Source organism: Cicer arietinum, chromosome 8, assembly GCF_000331145.2.
Source record: "Cicer arietinum cultivar CDC Frontier isolate Library 1 chromosome 8, Cicar.CDCFrontier_v2.0, whole genome shotgun sequence".
Classification (NCBI taxonomy): Eukaryota; Viridiplantae; Streptophyta; class Magnoliopsida; order Fabales; family Fabaceae; genus Cicer; species Cicer arietinum.
The window spans coordinates 10120892-10142490 of NC_021167.2; the positions used below are offsets into that span (position 1 = coordinate 10120892).

Below are 21599 nucleotides of genomic sequence, written 5' to 3' on the forward strand. Positions count from 1 at the left end.
TAATGAGCACATCATCGAGTTCAACTCTTCAACAAGAATGATGACAAAGGATCATCCTGTCTAAGACTCCTCCCCAAATTGAATTAATTAGTTGGACTTCTATTGATTAAGACTGAAGTTGACGCAAAACTGACACATTCCATAATCTAATTCCTCCCTTTATGTGGAAAACCCATTTTTTCCATCACTCTATCAAGGTAGCTCCATTCCACCTAACCATAAGCTTTTTCAAAGTTCATCTTAAAAAGAATTAATTCCTTCTTCATCCTATGAGTCTTATCAACTACTTCATTTGCTATCACATTTCTATCTAAAATTTGTCTCCCTTTCACAAAAACCATTTGAGTATCTCTAATAATCTAACCTATGACTTGTTTCAATCTATTTGCTAATAGGGTTTAGACAATACTTTATAAATGCACCCACCAATGAAAATTGTCTTGAAGTCTCGTAATCTTTACTTACAATCAACATTATGAATAAACACTATAAAAATGTAATTAGAACCTGATAAACCTTTATCACTCATTATTTTTAAAGTCACTTTAGTTAATTATTTAATTTATTTTTTCAATTTAATATTTATTTTAAAATTATTTTGAATAAATGAATTTTCAATAAAATTAAATAATGCATCAAACAATAGAAATAAGGGAGCATCTTAAATGAGCAAATCTATGCAGTGATTCAAAAGTTTAAATTAAATTTGATGATAAAATAGTTCATATATCATTATAAGTTTCCTTTGTAAGTACTTATTAGTCATGGCTTAGCTCAAATGTCTTTTTTTTTTCAATATAGCGGCAAAACTCGAACACTGACACTGTTATAAAAATAATATTTAAATATAATTTTAGTTATTTATTTTTATATTAAATTTTATATTTTAGTTTTGTATCTCACTTTTAATTCATTTACATTTTATTACACTTATTTTAAACAATTGTATGATTATTGTGTGAATTGTTAATGTTCATTTTAGATTAGTTGTAAAATTAAGTGTACAGCATTAATAAGAAAGAAATGAAAATAAATATCCTAATTTCAAATAGTTTACATATATTTCAAAATAGAGTATTTTAAATAAAAATCTATTACGAAGTTAAATGGATCTTTATTTTAAAGAATTATATAGTTACATATTCACAATTATTAGAAAAGATTTTAAATATCTAATAAAATTATAACGTTTATTGTAAATATAAAAAACACTAAAATATACTATTTATAAAAAAATAAGTGATAAAAATTAATTAAAAAATTAAAATTATATTTAAGTAAAAAAATTGTCTCGAATTTAAATCTAACTTGAATATAAAATTTTATGCCGCAAAGAATTGTACTTAAAACAATTTTTTTTAAACATTGAACGACGTGCTATATCTCAAATTAAATTTTATTACTGGGAATTTTTTTATTTGAAAAGTATATAATTGAAGTATTTTCGGTAAGAATAAGTTGAAATTCCTTTTGAAATAAAAAAATTGTAATTCCTTTTGTGAAGAAAAATTGAAATTTATTATCAAACAAGGTAGAAATTGATAATAATAATTTTTTAAAATCTGAAAAATGCTTCAATAACTTGTTTTCTCGTGGTGACAGCGGCGTCGTTGAACTCCTTATTCTCCGTCGTCTTCTTCTTTCATCACCGTGAAGCTGATTCAGATTTGAATCTAGCGATCGGAAACAGCATCAATGTCAGGGGCAGCTTCTGCTCTATTTCTCCTCGACATCAAAGGCCGTATCCTCGTCTGGCGCGACTACCGTGGTGACGTCTCCGCCGTCGACGCCGAACGCTTCTTCACCAAGATAATCGACAAACAGGTTCCACTTCACTTCCATTCCTCATTTTCGCTCATTCATTTTCTCAGATCCAAATTAAAATTCATGCTCCACACGATGTTTATGAATAATTCGAGTTTCGATTTTCTTTTTTATTAGGCTGATGAACAGTCTCAAGATCCGGTTGTTTACGATAATGGTGTTACCTATATGTTCATACAACATAGCAATGTTTACCTTGTAATAGCCACGAGACAAAATTGTAATGCCGCTAGTCTTCTCTTCTTCCTTCATCGATTAGTTGATGTAAGCGTTCTTCTGATTCGATCCTTCAGTTAATTTGAGAATTGAATAAGTTTTTGAAAGTAACAAAAATCAGTGAAATCCGTCTTTTATTTTTTTGCAGGTGTTTAAGCATTATTTTGAGGAATTAGAAGAGGAATCTCTTAGGGATAACTTTGTTGTTGTGGTAAAAATGTTGAAACTGGAAGTATTTTGTATGAATGAATTCGTTGAATGCTGAATTGTGTGGTTTTGTTTTGACATTTGGTTTGGTTGTTTCATTGACAGTACGAGCTACTTGATGAAATTATGGACTTTGGTTACCCACAGTATACTGAGGCAAAGATTCTTAGTGAATTTATTAAGACTGATGCATATAGAATGGAAGTTACTCAGAGACCTCCTATGGCTGTGACTAATGCCGTGTCTTGGCGAAGTGAAGGGATAAGCTACAAGAAAAATGAGGTGGTTATTAGAGAAGTGAAGAATTGTTTGTTTATTAATTGTAATTTGATGGTTCTTAGCCTCTGAATTGTGTACTATTCTGTTTGTATTCAGGTTTTCTTGGATGTGGTGGAGAGTGTTAATATACTTGTCAATAGCAATGGACAATTAATTAGATCTGACGTTGTTGGGGCGCTGAAGATGAGAACATTTTTGAGGTTTGCTTCTTTCTTTGCTTGAAATCTACTGCATTTCTTTGGTATTGTCTTAAGATCTCTTAGCTTTTGGTATTGATTGCAATATCAAAATTCTAAAATGTTGGCAATTTCAGTTTTTTTGGTGTTTCTATTGTTGTGGCTACTCATATGTGGACATTCTGGAGAGTATATATGTTATATGTAGTTAGTGGTGAGGACTGGAATGATACACATTAGGGATTAGGGAACCAAGCCTCAACTGGCTCATTATATTGAATAAGCTTGAAGATAAGTTTTATACTCTATTAATTTCTCAGTCCCTCTATTTGGGTCGGGTGGGTGCCAGCCTGCCTGTCGACCATATCCCCCTAACAACCGTACGTGCGGGTCTCCACGCATGCCCAGCATTCATTTGTATATCCTGTAACTTTAGAGAGAATTCCTAATAGAAAATATTCCTCTTGTCAGTACAAATAGAGGGAATGAAGGAATGATTGGTGTGCAGAATTTGATACAAGTCTCCCCCCTCTCTAGTGGCATTCCTTGTGAATAAATTTCTTTTACTTTCTGCAATAAACTTGTACTTTTTCATTCCAAGAAATGATTGAGCAATCATATTCAATCAAGTACTCCTTAGATTCTTCATCTGTACTTGTTCTTATTATAGTGAAGAGATCTTTGTGAATTTTTCTGCTTGCATAACTTTACCACTGTTACATATGTTATTTTCTGTTTGTATTCGTTCCCCACGCTTATGGATTCCTTTATTCATCTGGTACACTTGAGGTATTCTTTATGAAGACATTCTGAACAATGTACATCTATGTGAATTCTCTACCATTAAATATTTTGCAGACAAGTCCAGTCACTGGATACATGTTACCCCTACATTCACAATTTAGAGCATTAGTTGTGAAGTATCTACTAATCAACGTCCATGATGAGGTGTTTATCTGGAAACTGACATGTTTTTTCTTGGCTTATTCTAATGCAGTGGTATGCCTGAGTGCAAACTTGGTTTAAATGATAGATTATTATTAGAGGCACAAGGTAGAACAACCAAGGGAAAGGCGATAGACTTGGAAGACATTAAATTTCATCAGTATGTATGATTGGCTTTCTTGTCTTTACAAATTGATCACTTAAAGTGCAAAAAATGGATATACTTTTTCCAAGCATGTTTCCTCTTCTTGATGCTAGTTCTCAAATTATTTATGGCATTTTATGAAGGTGTGTCCGTTTGGCTCGATTTGAAAATGATCGAACAATTTCTTTCATACCTCCTGATGGGTCATTTGATTTAATGACGTACAGGCTCAGTACACAGGTTCATCTTCTATAGTTATGAAATAAGTTTCTATTTTGAGAGGTGGTCTTTACACACAACACACACAGACATATATATAGAGAGAGAGAGAGTGCGCATTTTGAGGTCTTTTATTGATTGTACCATCTCTTTTCAGGTTAAGCCTTTAATTTGGGTAGAAGCAAATGTTGAAAAGCACTCAAAGAGTCGGATTGAGATTATGGTAAAAGCTAGGAGTCAGTTTAAGGAACGTAGGTACTGAGACTTCTGTTCTCTTATATGTTATTTTTCTTGACAGAAATGGGGGAATCTGTTCCCTTTAATTCATGCAGTGAGGTTTTTTCCTCAGAATTTAGACTACCCTAAATATCCTTGTTTTACAAACTAATAGGATTTATTTTATAGCACTGCCACAAATGTTGAGATTGAGTTGCCTGTGCCTGTTGATGCAACCAATCCTAATGTTCGAACGTCAATGGGATCTGCATCATATGCACCTGAAAAAGATGCACTGATCTGGAAAATTAGATCCTTCCCTGGAGGCAAGGTATCTTGGAAGTGGCATTGAATCCTTAAATAACATCCATCTTGATACCTGAAATTGATTTAATTGTGATTTATTGGATTCAGTTCTCCTCTTTTTGATACTTTCAGGAGTATATGTTAAGAGCAGAGTTTCGCCTTCCCAGTATAACAGACGAGGAAGCAGCTCCTGAGAGAAAAGCTCCTATACGTGTGAAATTCGAGATACCATATTTCACTGTTTCTGGAATTCAGGTATGCTAACATGAACATGGTTTTCTAGTATACTAAATATTATTAGGCTATCTTTTCATCATTAGGTATAATGATTGCTTCCTTCAATGCCCCGGTCTGATCAAATTTTGGATGACTATTTTTCACCATTCACTCCTTCCCCTGCCGTCTCTCTCACCTTTTGCCTATTGGTGCATACTGTTAGAGCTTTTGTCTCTGCTTACATTTTGATTATTTCAATGTATTGAGTAACCCCTAATTAACTTCTTAACTCCAATCCTAACAAACTCCCCTTTATTCTAGGACCCAACATTGAGGGTGTACTGAACTATTCAAATTTAAGTTAGTTCAAATTATTTCACAATTCTATTGATATTAAAAAAAAATCAAGTGTTAGTTCAATTGATAGTTGAAAAAAGAAGTTGGCATCAGAAAAGGATCAGAAATTAATACGTAATACACATAATTTTGGATCAATAAAACATCAGCAACCATATGGTATATTTGGTGAAATTAAACTTCAGCACATATATTGATAGCATAGCATTGTTCATTTAGTAGAAGCTTTGATTGACTTGATGATGATGGTAATCAACATGCAAATGTTTTGGTCTCTTAGGTAAGATATTTGAAGATTATTGAGAAGAGTGGGTATCAGGCTCTTCCATGGGTGAGATATATAACAATGGCAGGAGAGTATGAACTAAGGCTTATTTAGAATCTTGTGTCTGGTTTTTGGTGACTGTCATTTTCAATGATCAGCAACTTCAAACAAGTGAATGAGGGCTTGGATTCTTTAGAGAAGTTAGAATTTATTTGGCCAAATATCTTTTCTCTTCATGATAATCATTTTGGCAACAGATTGTAAGTTGCTCACTGTCTATAAAGTTCACACAAAATTTCAGGAAATTCGCAAGCGAGCCTGTACTTCATGTGCTGGCCCTTTTGCCCCAATATGTTTTTGTTGGGAAAATGTTTGTTTTTAATCCCCTTTTTCATTTCATCTTTTTCTATTGTCTTTATATTGTAATTTGATTTGATTTACATTTGTAAGAGAATCTTTAGCTTTTGTATTACTATGTTTTCTACCTCTAGTCATTTACAATGTACAATATCAAGTGTTTCATGAATTACAGTTGGAGAATATGATGTTGCTCTAAAATGTCAGTGTAGTTAATTTCCTTAATATTAATATTTCTAGACATTCATGCTGCAAATATTATGCCTCATTTAAAGAAGTCTTGAACCAAATAATAAAAACTTCTAAGCATAATATATTGGATTATGAATGGAATGTATGTACAAATTAACCCTAAGATATGTATATACTATATGTATAACTCTACATATATATATATATATATATATATATATACATACTTGTGTGTGTATTGTATTTGGTGATAAGACACAATGCTGAAACCAATGCTACTTAACATTGTTTTAAGGTATAGCTCTTAAAGAACTCCAAAAAATGAAAGGATTGATTTTGATATAGTTGCTTCTAACTCTTTAGACTGAGAACATAGAACCGGCGACAATATTCAAGAATATATACTTTTACCGTTTTACGAATAATTTACATATTTAATAGTTTACGAATAATAAGCATTTTATATAAAAAGAATTCATAATTTAAAAGGGGTGAACTTATTTTATTAGTCTCAAACTGGAAAGAAGTAAACAGTACCAAAACACTTACGTTTCTCAAGACGCTGGATACTCCCCTGTTTTAATACATGTGATCTTATTATTTTTTAGCATTTGATAGCCTCTTCAACAATTCATTGAACTCATCATCCATGACAAGCATGCTAAGCCTAACATACTTTGAATCAGCACCGAATCTCTCCCCTTCTCTTAAACAAATATTCAATTTTCTCAGATAATTATGACCATTTTCTACGCCCTCCTCGCATTTCAACCAAGCAAAGCCTGTAGGAATAATAAAAAAATAAAAGAAAAGTATTTTAAAATCACATTATAAGTTCCAAAAAGTTAAAGAGATGAAATGACCAAAAAAGGTTCAAACAAATGTAAACATATTACATTACTAGGGTATGTTTCAGATGTCTCATTGGTGAAGACGTTTGCTATACTCAAAGAAGAGTTCAGATTCAATGGACTTGAAATTTTGTTAACCATCACAAATCACTCCAACGATATTAGCAGCTCGTGTTTGGGATTCTTTTGACACCCCCATTGAGCTCGACTGCACAAATATGGTCATCTTCTTAGCAACTAGGGGTGAGAATAGGCCAGGTCAGGCTATACTTTGAAAGGTCTGAGTCTGACTTACGATTAATTTTTTAGGCCTAAGTCTGACCTACAACCTATCATAGGCTTTTTTTTCGGTATGGCCTGTTAAAAGCCTTATTCACATTAAAACATTTAAATTTTCTATTCATACCACATGATGCTCACCACATACCAATATCAATACACATATCTATATATATTAAACAAAAAATAATTTTTCTAACAAAATAATTTAAAAAAAAATCTGAAACAAACATCCTTTAAACCCTACAAAATAATTTTTGATTTCAAAGAATAGATTTTTTTTTTCTGAAACAAACGTACCAATTATTACCTCTCAAACAAATATGGAACGACTACTGAGTGATTGACTAATTGAATGACTACTGAATATGAACAACTACCAAATATGAAACAGTTACCGAATATGGAATGACTAGAGTGATTGCCTAATTGATAGAAATTAAAATAGAAAATATTATTATTAATATAATAATAAAAAATAACATTAATAAATAATAAAATATATATAGGCCGATTTGTCAGGTCTAATAGACTTTTTTTATAAGCACGAGTCTGGTCTATTTAAATAAATAGGCTTTAAAAATAGCATAAGCATAGTCTTTCTATTAAATAGGTCAGACCAGACCATAAGTAGGTCAGGCCATACACGACGGACGACCTAACCTATTTCCATCTCTATTAGCAACTTCAATATCCTTCACAACAGCCCACCTTAACAAAAAAAATAATCAAAATTAAGCATATGACATCCAACATTAGAAATGGTAAATTTTAAACTCTAAACCATGAGTATTATTACATTGTTGTCAACGTATTATAAAATATGACATCCAACATGAGAAATGGTAAATTTTAAACTCTAAACCATGAGTTGTTTCTGATAATATTTTGCCTTAAAATATATATAACTATTGAAGTTGTTATTTTTGAACAAAAATGTTCGCATTTTTTTTAACAATAGACTTCTCGTTTTTTATTTTTTATTTTATTTTTATTGTAAGTCCTCAACTCTCTTGTGGATGTGTATACATATGATTAAAGGATGAAGTTACAAAAAGTTGATTTTTTTTTTTCTTCTGTATCTTTTAATTGACGAAGTCATAAATAATCCTTTTGCCGAAATATTTATTTTACATGTAATAATTATTTCTTTTATATCTAACTGTGTTTTAAACATATTTATGAGTTTTATTATGGTCTTTTATTAGATAATTATGCTATAGTAAATGGATTTGAATATGAAGAATGAGCTTGTGAAATTAAGTAAATTTGTCTAATTAATTTTTTACATTTTACAGCTGTTATGAGTTTTTTTAGAATTTTCTAGAGACCGAGTCTACATTCAATTTCAAAAGCACTACAGGCTTTATTTTATCATAGATAGTTCATTTTTCTCCTTTAACTTTTTTTTTTAATATAAATACAAGTTTAGATGTGATGGTTATGGAGAGTTTACAAAAGCAAGAAGAAACCTTGAATTTTTTACAAATGGTAACCATTTATTTTCTTTGACGGACGGAAATGCTAGCAATTTTAAAAGTTTAAATTTTGTTTTTTTTTTTAATATAAATTTCTATTTTTGATTCATTAGCATAATCAATTTTTTTTATTATTTATGTTATAGATATCAAGTATTTACTTTATCTGACCCACAATTAATAGATTATTTGTAAAAAAAAAAGGTTGTCCTAAATCTATTTTAATTTATAATATAATATTTTTTTTAATTGTATTTTCTAGTTAATAATGTATATATCAATTAATATTTTTCAGATTACATTGATAGTAATAATAAATTGATATACCAATACTTAATAAGATTATTTTAATAAAAATATTATTTTATTTTTATTTACGTATTTTTAATAATTTAAATAAAATAGTTAGTTGACTTTCTCGTTATGAGACAAATGAAGTATTGTCGTTGTCAATAGTTATTAAGATATTATTTAAAAAAAGTTTTAATTTAATTTAATTTCAACCAATATATATATATATATATATATATATATATATTTGAATCAATATATTGTTGATAGGTATATTACTTATTTGAAAAAGACATTGTAAACATGAATTCCTTTGGCAAATTTCTCCCCAAAAAGTGCTTCAAAAGATATGATAGGAGAGAGATTTTCTCTTTGATTCATAAAGTACTGGTGGCTATAGAACTTGCAACATTCAATTTCAAAAGCAACACACACTTTACTTATTATAGATAGTTTATTTCTTCTTTATAAATTAAAGTTTAGATGTGATGGTTATTGGGAGTTTAGAAGAGCAAGAAGAAACCTTGAATTTCATAGAACATTAACAAAATTATTAACATTCTTTCACACAAAAAAGTACTTATATATTATTATTTTATTTTTTTATCAAAAAAATTTATATTAATTAAAATTGAAAAATAATAACTTTCAACATCATACATAAAAATGAATTTAATAAAAAAAATGTAGATACACTGTTTGAAAAAAAAATACTTACACATTATTAACCAATGAAGTATTTACATAAAAATAAAGTTTAAACTTTTCTGAAATATGAGTGAGATATTCATATAATGAATTAACATTACATTTTTGTCTTTACTTTTTGATTGGTATATATTCACCTCATAAAGATCTATTTTGTGTTGTTAATATATGAATTGGCCTTATTTGTTTGTCTTTCTGTCCGAAATGTTATTAATATGTTTTTGTTTTTATTTTTATTTCTATATATATGTTATATGCTAAGTTTGTCTTTCCTTTGTAATTGGTTCGATTATTCCTTAAGCGTGCTTGTCATATACAACAAACTTATTTGGCTATACATTGAAGTTTTAATTTATTCATAAAAAAAATAAATTTTAATTTCACTTTTACGGCTATTTGATGGCCAAATAAGAGAGGATAAGATATAAATTAGTTTAAAATGTATTTTTGTTATCTATTTTAGTAAATATGCAATTTTTGTTCTTCATTTTTATTTTTATTTTTGGTTCTCTATCTTTAAAATTGTGCTATTGATGTTATTTTTAGGGACTCAAGTGACGCTAGTTTTTACATGACAAATCTTATACCCCTATTATTAATTCAAATCTTATGCCTCTATCATTAATTCAAATCTTATACTTTGAAAGTTGAAGACTAGATGGTTGAATGCATATTTCTTACATGACAAATGCAGTTCCACGTTTCTCATTTATAGTAAAGACAACACATATGCAGATTAGACATAGTAACATTAGTTTTTACACTCGTTGTTTTACTTGATGGAATTTGTTGATGTGTTGTATTTAAAAAGCCGATTGTGGGTTATTTTGGTACATGTGAGGTGAAATGTTTGAGAAAAAATGGTTTTGATTGTGATTTTGCAGGTTTGATGACTGTTGGTTTTGAAGTTGTTGGTTTTGTCTGATTTTGGGAAATTATGGGGAGTAAAATAGAGAGTGAGTTATGGAAGTAAGATGGTTGATAGGTGCTAAATTTAATTAGTTTTCAATATATATTTCATGCCAATTATTACCTTGAATTGGTTGACATCATATAATATTGCCCAAGTTATTGTATATGTTTAGTAATTAAGATTTGAGATATGAGAGTGGTGATATTGGCATCTTTTGTGTGTGTGTGTGTGTTTATAGGTTAAAGAGAGTGAACAATCAAAGAGGAAAATCAACAAATCATTTGAAGGCCAAAAGCTGAAAAATTCAGATGTTGAGAAACTGGCTAAGCAAATCTAAAATAGTTTAGCGAATTTAAGTCAGAAAGTTTGCCGAATTTTGTAGGGTATAATTCTCTAAGCTAGTAGATAATTCGCTTAGCGAATGAAGCCGACCTAATACAATTGGCAATCGCTTCATGGTGAAGATAATTGATCCGCTAAGGAAATTTTTACTTTTTCTAATGTTGAAAAGACAATTCAAATTAGATTTTGAAGTGGAACTTCACATTTTTGGAGTCTAAGAACCAAAGAGAATATAGAGAGCGACTAAGAGAGGGAGATCAAAGGTGGAGAAACTTGAGGAATCGTCTTCGACATTCAATCCCTTCTTTTTCTTCATATATTGTAAGGTGACCATATCTACGTGTAACTAATTCTCTCTTTATTAGGATTAGATGTAATTAACTATACTATTTTGTGTCTCTTTTGATTTAAGTTATATACGTTCTAGTTATTAATGAATAGCAAATATTTATCTTTGAATTGAATACTTATTATGACTTATGATATGATGTTTGATTTGAATCGTTATTAAAAAATACTTTTCAGATCTTGATTTAGGATAAACATCCATTGAATTTAAACTCGAGGAATCGATTTAGGGTTAATAATCACAAACCCCCGGTTGCTAATACAAACAAACATCTTGATTAACCGTTTGAGGAATTGACGTTTAAATAAGACATATTTATCACAGTTATTAAGAAATTATTAATGCATGAATAACAACCGTGGTGATATTTGTAGGAACCAGAATATATGTAACAAATCATTACGATATATTAACAAGTGGTTAATGAAATATAATCTCAACATTTCTATCTCTTTAATATTATTTTTTTCATTTATTAATCATATTTAATCTTATAAACAACAATCAAATCCTACTCTTTACTTAAATAGTGGCTTGAAGAGCTTCCTCCATGTGGTGATGGGTAGGTGGAATGACATCATTAATGTGTTGATGAGCAACTTGAATTGCATCGTCTAGGTCTTTAAAAGTAGAGTTGGTAGATTTGGGAGGCATTGGTATGATAATGATAGCACCAAAATGATAGACTATTGCTATGGAACTAACATAAAATTAGGGTTGTTAAAGAAGAAGAAACATAAAACTGCATCATAATCTATCTATTATCTATTATCTATTATCTATTATCTATTATCTATTATCTATTATCTATTATCTATTATAATAATTAAAACAAAACCCCAAAATTCTTCATCTATGCCATATCTTCTAATATTTGTCAACTCACTAAAATTCTGATGTGGCACATTTCAGATTCATCTTCTATTCTATTATGTTTTGTTTCTTCAATATGTAATAAAAACCTTTTCATTTGTCCAAGTACAATTATTTCATATATTATATAATTTCAGTTTTAATTTATCACTCAATGACTTGTCAATACACTTAAAAAGCTATAATTACTCTTCAAATCTTTCATTTCAATAACTCATACAAAAAAATACAAATCATCCAATATCTTCAAATTATGGCAATGCAAGTTCGACTACATACACACATCAAGATCTATCTTCTATTTTTCAACCTCTTTCTTGTAAATTCTAAGTTCAAACAATGATAACGACATTATGAAATGCAACCAAGGTACAACTATTTGCGTGACACACTCTTAGTTCACGTATACTTCAATAATATTGTTTTTATATTGTCAATTATTGTTCAAAATCATATATCAATATTATTGCATAGGAAATTAGTTTTTTTCCCTAGGTTGAATGTGTCTCTCATAATATTTTTTTTTTATAACTAAAAAAACACAGATCATAATTGAAAAAAAATGAATAATATTAAATATTTGAAAATGAAGAACTTCTAACTTTTTCATTATTCACTCGAAACTTTCTATGTCTTAAACATTCACAAATTTTTCTTGCCTATAATTTTTTTCAACCACTCTTGAAGTTTTGCGACTGTGTTAAATAATTATTTTAAAATTTCAAGATACACACAAATGAATTATTTCAATATTTTGGATTTAACAAACTAACATTCACGAATGAATGTTATAATATATCACAAAACACACAACATTATTTAGTGCATGCTTAGATCGACAGTGAGATTGACAAAATTACGATGAACATATAAAATTGAAAACATGAAAAAGTACGTAAATTTATAAATCTAATGTTTCAAAACTAATATAAATTATATAAAATGAAGAAATATTATAGTTAAATGTATAACTTTAACAATAAAGAAATACATAACTATTTAATAAATATATTATTAGAAGAACCACTTCTATTAAATAAAAAAGCTTGAATAAACTAATTCCACATTTAAATATCTTTTGCAAGAATTGTATTAATCAACAATATTTTACTTTTTCTTTTGTACTAAAGTAAACCAAACTTATATATAATTATTCAAAAATATATTTACTTTTAAGTACATAAGCACTTAAGTATATTCTACTGTAAAACAAAATTAACATAACTTTTAAATTACATATTATTATTATTCTATATCATTAATATATTAAATTCTACTGCGCAACGCACGAGTTATTTTCTAGTATTCATTATTTAAGAAGAGGCAACGTTACCTTAGACAACATTACCACATACCACTTGAAGGAAAATAAAAATAGTACTGCAAATAAAATAAACACAACAACCCAATAACTTATTCACCAAAAAACAAAAAATAGACAAACTTTGAACCAATAAGATTTGTGAGTCACTCACTGTATTGAGCTTGTTACAGTCCAATCTTAGGCTCACTCTATCAAACATTTTCCAACATCATCCTCTTTTAACTTTTAACAACCTTCTTAACAATTCATTGAACTCACCATCAGTGCTAATCATGCTAATCCTAACATACTTTGCATCCACACCAAATCGTTCCCCTCCTCTTGTACAAATATTGAATTTTTCCAAATATTTTTCACCATCTTTTATGCCTTCCGCGCTCTTCAACCAAGCAAAAGCTGTAAGAATTAAAAAAAACAATTAATTAAAATAATTAAGATTAAAAAAAAAAAATCTAACTAGTGAGAATAAAAATTACTAAAATATTTTTCTTACAAGCATGGAAATTCAAATATGATTAAAAATAAATCAATAAAGCAAAAAAAAAATTAATAACTAATGAAAATAAATTACCAGGGTATGATTCAGATGTCTCCTTGGTGAAATTACAATATGCAATTGGATTCTTGACTAAGGTAAAAACATTGCTTTGCTCAATAACTCCCTTAAATTTCTCCCACCTTTCTTTCATGAGTCTTTTGCTATGACTAAAAAATAGTTCAGATTTAATGGACTTTAAATTTTGATAACTATCACAAATCACTTCAAGCAATTTAGTAGCTCGAATTTGGGATTCTCTAGATACACCAACGGAACTCAACCGCATGAATTTAATCATATTCTTAGCAACTTCAATGTCCTTTACAATAGCCCACCTTCATCCAAAATAAAAAAGTAAATTAATATAAAAATAGATTATATACAATATATAGAACTAGAGATAAATTAATTTTTTTTTTTCTTTCTAAGTTTTAAAATTTTTTGTCTCACGAACTAACCCGATACGAGAACCAGCATGACCTGTGGATTTGGATAATGTGAAAAGCATAAGATCATGGTTAAGTTGGTGAGTAATGGGAGTGAATTGTGGCCAATAATAGGCTAAGTCATAAATTATTTTTCCTTGAGCTTTAGATTTCACCACAGGTGTTCGCATTGCACCATCTGGATTGTTTGGAGAAGTCACCAATTCTATGTAAGGTTCATTTTTATTGTACGTATTAGCATCACCACTCCATTTAAATAATCTTGATTGTAATACTTCAGTCGCATCTGGATATTCCTACAAATTTAAATTATATTTTTATTAATCCAAACTATGTAATATATCATATTAAAAATATCTACTTTATCATTAATGAATTTGAGATTCTATTAATTAGTAACAAAAATTGTTTTGAGAATTCTTTAATGTGTATTATTTTTTGTCCGTAAACTAAATCATTACCAAAAAAAAAAAAAACTAGTAAATTAAATGGGATTCAATATTTTTATCTTTTTTCTAATTTTAGTTACTTTTATCTATTTCTGATCAAATAATTGAAACAAGCGTTTCAAATATAGGGAAATAATTTAGTACCCAAAAAAATATAAATAGTCACATTTTAATTAATTAGAGCATTTTTAGAAAAATACTATTATCCAAGATTTAATGACTTATACTAAGATATATAAAAAAAATTATACCGCCATCCTAGATTTTAAATTTCGGTAACAAAAAAATGTTCCAAACCCTAACTAAAATTTAAAGCACAATATAATATTACAATAATTAAAATAAAAAATGAACTAAATTAACAAAAAAAAAAAATTGAAGAGAGAGAAATATTACCGAGTAATAAGGAGCAGCAGCAACAACATTAATGGGATGATTAGGGGGTTGTGAAGGAGAAAGTGCATATAAAGCAGCATGGTAGAGTTGAGAAGAGCCTGTTCCTAATACTATGTAGTTGTCTTTTGTTACAGCATTTCCAACAACATTATGTATCCTCAAAATAGCATCTCTCATTTGTGGTAACATGTAAAAACACAAGCTGTTCTCATCACATACGTAACTCATCAATTCTTGTGCTTTGATCACCACCGTACACTCATCATTCATCTTCTCCCAATACGGCGAGAATATCATTGGATCACCTCTGAAAATTTCATTTAATCATAATTACTTTAAAAGTCATACAAATATAAATGATTAGTTGTGATGTTACATGATTAAAAGTGTACAAAAATATAGTTAAATCAATCATATTCATAAATTATATTTATAAATCAGTTTTAAACTGGTTCAAAACTACACTGAATTTGATTTAAAAGTAATTTTTAATAATTGAACTAAACAATTAATATGATTCAATGCGGTTCGATTTTTGCACCATAAACACTCTTAAATATAATAATGTAAAATTATTTACATTGATAATATATGAAAACAAAACTCTTTCAAAATAAAATAAACAATAATTTATAATAATAACAATAACAATGATAATATAGGTTTTATAAAAAAAAAAATAGCATAGGAAAATAATATGACTTGTTAAAAGGAGGTGGAAAGAGAGATAGATGATTTACTTCTCAACATTGACAACGGAATCGGATGAGAGAGTGGATTGGGGTACTTTTGTGCCATTGGAATAAACCAAAGGAGAAGAACCATTACTAGCAACCACCATAGTTGAATATTTGAATATGCTCTTTGTTTTGTTTTGTTTTATTATTTATTTATGTTGTTGTGTATGCATACATATATATAGGTAGATTGTATTTTTCATCTGACAGTTAATAGTAAATCTTGACCGTTAGATTGAACCATAAAATTCAAAATTGGAAAATAAAATTGAAGAAAAGCGAATATAAAAGTTAGTCAATATAATTTTGCATAGGAAACTAATATTTTCCTTTTATTTGTGTCCTTCATCTTTTACCTTTTCTAAAAGGGTGAAACTATATTTGCTCTTATCAAATCTGACCAAAATCTTCTCTTTCCAGTAAGAAAATTTTAAAACACATTGGATAGAATTAGTAAATAAACATTACATTATTGGATATATTACTCTGTTACACAAATTCATTTTAAACTACCCTGTAATCCAATTACAGAGAATGTTTTTATCTTTATTCAATTTTTTTAATTTTTTTTAATATATATTTTTTTGTTCAAAACAAATAAAAAATACTTTTACTCCATTATATCAATTTAGTTATACTGTGCTCATTTAGAAGTAGTTTTTTTCCATACTTTTATATATGAAAAACTATTTATGTCAATATTTTGTTTTTCTTTTAAAATTTTTAAAAATCTTTTTTTAACTAATCAAGCAGATTCATTTATAGTTTTATATATTTTTTTAAATGGATGATTTTTATATCTTATTTAATTAATTATGATATTTTTCTTAATTTAAATATTACATTATTGTTACCAACTACTCTAGCATTTGTTTATTGTGAATGTTCATCTTCCTACTTCCTATAACTCTAGTGCTCCAATTTTGTCCATTTTGTTAAAAACAAATACAAAAGGAAAATAAATCAAAAAAAGGAAATATATATTTAAAAGAGGAATTAAAAATAATTACAATAAATAATTTCATTATATCTCATAAATTTACAATGTCAAATCTAATTACAATTCTAAAATCAAATCAAATTTCAAATTAAAAATAAAATCAAATTAAATTACAATAAAATTTAAACCAAACTAAATTAAGCCAGCCTGCTTTGGCTATGTTTTGTTGATGTTGATGCCTTTCTGTTTTTGATGCAGTGTCATGGTTGAGGCACTACCTTTGCTTTGTAACTAATTAGAGAAACATAAAAACATGATTTATGAGTCAGTCTTTGTACACATTATGCAAAACAAAGAGACAAATTTTTTAGTTTAAAAAAAAAGAAACTAAAGGACAAATAAAAGCTCAGCAAAAGAACAGATGAAAACAAACATAGGCTAAAACCATGAATGCATCAAATGCAAAAAAAAAAAACGCAGATGATGAGCAAAGGAAACGAAACATCAAACAAGAAATTGATGGAGAAGGACAAAGGCAAACAAGAAAGCAACTAAACAGATAAAAAAAACTCTAAAAATACACCATATCAAATTTCAAAATGGAGAAGGGGTCAAAGATTAATACTGATAAAAAATACATAAAAAGAAAGAGAAGAAGATGAAACAGAAGGCATCACCGTCGTTCCAACTTCCACCGCGTACCACTGTCTTTGTCTTCACAGATATCTGAAAAGGCAGTATCTTCTCATTATCTTCATGTTTGCTGCTTTTTGAACTTTATATTATTAAATTGGAAGCTAAAATTTGAAACTAGAGTTGGTTTATTTGAAAGATGCAATTTTGTTTTGTTTGTGTGGATGTTGTTTTTGGTGGAGATCATTTTATTGTGTTAGTAAAGCTTAAAATTGGGTTTGTTTTCTACTATGATGCTCAACTTCGGATTTTTTCACTTTGTGCCATGTTTTCAAACAGTATGCTTTATGCCAGCCTGGTTGAACGGCTGCTGTTTTTGGACTTGACATTGTTTTGCTATCACTCTAGTCATTATAGCCTTGCCAATAACTCATATTCCCATCACTCTATTCCATTTAATTCATAAAAATTCTACCACAATTTCTATTTAATTTCCATTTATTATAAATAATTATGGGTGTAATTAAATGATAATCAACATCATTTATTTTATGAGTGATATTAATCGATTTTCTTTTTAATTTTGGATTGTGCTATTTAACATTAAAATGAGTATTGTTGCAATCACTTGTTTAGTTAAAAAGTATTTTGAAAGAGCTCACATTTAAATATTTTTTTCTATTATTAAAATATTTATTTATTTAATACATCATATTACAAGTCTATATATCTTTTTTACCATTTTTTTGTTTTTTGTGTGTTTACTACTGATTTTATTTCGTAGAATTATTTAAACTTATTTAGTATTTAGCATCAATTTTTAATTATTCTTTTTTATAAAAAAAAACAAAGATAATTTATAATCAAATTTTGAAGGGTTAATTAGATGAAACATTTTTTTTAATCTTTCATGACGCAAATTGTTACAACTTAATAATTCTAAAACTTATTTTTATAAATAATTAAATGTTAAATCAACTTTTTAAATTTGATTAATTAGATGTAATCCTATTTTAATCTTTTAATAGTTAAGACACAAGTTGTACTACTTGATGCTTTTGAAACTCAATTCTAAAATGAAAAATATTTTTAAAATGATTAACTAGATGAAACATCTTTTTATTATGAGTTTTGAGACGCGAGTTTACAACTTGATAGTCCTAAAACTCGTATAAAAAATAATTTTTCAAGTCAAACAAGCTCATTTTCTTCCCTCGTCAAAATATATATATTTTTTAGGTTAAATTACATCTGTGGTCCCTTAACTTTATTTCAGGTAACGTTTTATACAAAAATTCAAAAAAAATCATCAAAATTTTCAATCAAAACCCATAAAATTAATAATCATCTTCAATATAATGCAAATTTTATCAAATCCATAACTCAAATATTCAAATACACTCATATTTTCATCACCAACAACATCAAATAAAGAATGAAAATATGAGTTTATTTCAAGATTTAAGTTATGAATTTGATTAAATTTGTATTTTATTGAAGATGAAAATGAATTTTATGGGTTTTGTTTGAAAAATTTGATGATTTTTTTGAATTTTTGTAAAAAAAAGGACAACATTACTGACATTTTAAAACATAAAATATCAAATTGTCACTTAAAATTAAAATATAGGACCAACTCAGGAAAAAAAACAATGTAAAAGACTAAAACGTTACCAGAAATTAAGTTAAGGGACCGCGGATGTAATTTAGCTTATTTTTTATAATAAAACAAAATTTTCTTTAAAAAACAATCAATGTATCCCCATTTTTTATCCAAGAACTACGTAGCTTTGATTTGTCCATCGCACCGGGAGATACGTAGGAGCAAGATCACATTCTTGTCAAGCACATTAATAAAAAATTCTTTTTTTGTCCTTTATTTGTTAAGCACACATTTATTCCAAAATCATATTAAAAAATTAATAATAATTGTTATTCATATTTAATAATAATGAGAAATAAATATATTTAAGTTAATATTAATCTTGCATAATTAATTATAGGTAACCGTATTTTAACAGATGTCGTAGGGTGCTAATACATTCCCTACGCATAATCGACTCCTGAAATTTTAGGCCGCGACAGTTGGCGACTCCTATGGGGACACTTAGAGAGTCAAACCTAATAAATTAATTGTGCATAATTTTTAACTTTTTCTGTATTTGTTTGTTTTTTATTTTCTTTTATTTTACGTGTTATTTATTTCTTACTAAGTATTAGTTGACATTATAATATGTTTAAGTTTGTAGATTATTTATTTATTATATATGTTTTATTATCATTATGGAGTTATTGAATCATACTTATTCCGCACCCTACACTTTTACTAAGACACACACTTATGAGTGGAACCTTATATCCGGGTTTGAACAAAACTTAAGTTTAGTTTCGAGATCGTGTAGTGGTAGCCTTCTGGATGTACATCTTATTTGGTTAGCATGAAGATCTCACTAGAATTTGATCTTATTGAGGGTATTGTCACTCCAAATAGTTTACCTATTGTTGTTGACAATATTTCATGATAGGATTATTGGCTCTAGGAACCGTGTTTAGAACTATAGAGCCACCTTTGTGAGAGTTTCATTACATAAGCTAATAGACCTTTTCATCATAAGAATGTCCATATAAGCAAAAAAATGTCTCATACATTCATTCAAAACGTTATATATTCACAAATGTCATTCTACTTAATTGCATTCATATCTCATGACATTGTTTCTTTTGAAAAATGAATTGGCATTTTGCCTCAATTTTCAGAATTGTGGGGAATCTTAAGAACCTTATTCACGTTTTAAATTAAAGTGGATAATGAGATCTGAAAAAAAGAAAAACTTTATTTTTAAAGTTCAAACAACCTGATAATATAAATGAAGCATTTGCTATTTCGATTTATGATCCCCATATTTTCTTCACTAATAATTCGCTCTTCTTAAAAAAAATTTACATAAGGCTTATGATTCCCAACATCCAATTATCATAATTAACTAATTGATTTCATCTTCATTCATATTTTAATGCATACTCATAAAAAATAATTATTTATTTATTTTTTAAATAAAGTTGCTTCCCCGACACCCTTATCGGACTCGCGCAAACTCCAAGATCATAGATGAACTCGAGCAAAACCAAGAAGTGATAAGAGTGGATGTTAACCAATTGAAAGACAAGATTGATCGAATTCTGGAAGCTATACAGGCTTTGGCAAGGAAGGAGAATACAAATGGGGATCATCCAACTCTAAATGAAGAACACCAAACCACTCATTCTCACCCACCAGGTTTTACCCCTACTAACCAACAGTTTCGCACAACAGCTATGCAATTTCCTATATATGGTCTTCCACCTGGTTATACTCCGCCTGTAGTCATCAACCCCGTGGACAATAACCAAAACCACTTAGTTGTCAATCCACAAAACATAAACCAATCACAAATCCCACCTCATTTGGGCTATATGCCACCCCAAAACACTATACCCTCAGAAAATATTCCATGTAATGCACCTCAAGCACCCCATTTTGATGCTAATAAAAATTGGCAACAACCTCACGTTGGGGATGATACACAATCGAAAGAGTAATTCCATGTTTTAGAAGAGCGAATAAAAGCAATTGAGGGGCATAATGTCTATGGTCTCGAAACTTTTGATATGTGTTTGGTTCCCGATGTGACTATCCCTCCAAAATTCAAGGTTCCCGAGCTTGAAAAATACAAAGGCACCATATGTCCTAAAAATCATATGACTATGTATTGCAGGAAAATGGCTTCTCATGCTCATAACGACAAACTTCTCATTCACTTTTTTCAAGATAGTTTGAGTGGGGCATCGTTAAGTTGGTATATGCATCTTGAGCGAAATCGAATTCGTTCGTGGAAATACTTGGCTGATGCTTTCTTGAGGCAATACAGGTATAACATTGACATGACCCCTAATAGGATGCAATTGCAAAATTCATTGAAAAAGGACAACGAAACTTTCAAAGAATATGCACAACAGTGGAGAGAAGTGACATCACAAGTAAAACCTCCTTTATTTGAAAGAGAAATTGTTGGTATGTTTTGGATACTCTCCAGCCACCTTTTTATGATAAGATGATTGGGAGTATATCATCAAACTTTTTTGACCTAATCAT

The 21599-nt window shown here is 28.6% G+C and overlaps 2 protein-coding genes across 2 annotated transcripts; one reads left to right on the plus strand and one right to left on the minus strand.

The window, feature by feature from the left end:
• The first annotated feature begins 1547 nt into the window (after nt 1-1547).
• LOC101509788 (AP-1 complex subunit mu-2) lies at nt 1548-5929 on the plus strand. Its single transcript, XM_004489734.4, has 11 exons — nt 1548-1824; nt 1942-2088; nt 2189-2251; nt 2353-2529; nt 2623-2726; nt 3700-3807; nt 3936-4032; nt 4169-4266; nt 4417-4558; nt 4666-4788; nt 5387-5929. Exons 1-11 carry the CDS (start codon nt 1696-1698, stop codon nt 5483-5485), a joined length of 1287 nt encoding a protein of 428 aa, XP_004489791.1. The 5' UTR covers nt 1548-1695; the 3' UTR covers nt 5486-5929.
• A 7467-nt stretch (nt 5930-13396) lies between these two features.
• Nucleotides 13397-16023, minus strand: LOC101489241 (tryptophan aminotransferase-related protein 1-like). The gene is made up of 5 exons (XM_027332218.2): nt 15898-16023; nt 15158-15464; nt 14325-14608; nt 13900-14201; nt 13397-13724 (listed from the first exon to the last, which is right to left on the minus strand). The coding sequence occupies exons 1-5, from the start codon at nt 15996-15998 to the stop codon at nt 13537-13539; spliced, it is 1182 nt and encodes a 393-aa protein (XP_027188019.1). The 5' UTR covers nt 15999-16023; the 3' UTR covers nt 13397-13536.
• Between the last annotated feature and the right edge of the window lie 5576 nt (nt 16024-21599).

Coding starts and splice junctions, on each gene's coding strand:
- LOC101489241 (XM_027332218.2), bottom strand. CDS start 15,998: ATGGTGGTTGCTAGTAATGGTTCTTCTCCTTTGGTTTATTCCAATGGC. Junction 15,465..15,897: donor TCCGTTGTCAATGTTGAGAA/GTAAATCATCTA, acceptor TGAAATTTTCAG/AGGTGATCCAATGATATTCT. Junction 13,725..13,899: donor GACATCTGAATCATACCCTG/GTAATTTATTTT, acceptor TAATTCTTACAG/CTTTTGCTTGGTTGAAGAGC.
- LOC101509788 (XM_004489734.4), top strand. CDS start 1,696: ATGTCAGGGGCAGCTTCTGCTCTATTTCTCCTCGACATCAAAGGCCGT. Junction 3,808..3,935: donor GAAGACATTAAATTTCATCA/GTATGTATGATT, acceptor CATTTTATGAAG/GTGTGTCCGTTTGGCTCGAT. Junction 4,789..5,386: donor TCACTGTTTCTGGAATTCAG/GTATGCTAACAT, acceptor TTGGTCTCTTAG/GTAAGATATTTGAAGATTAT.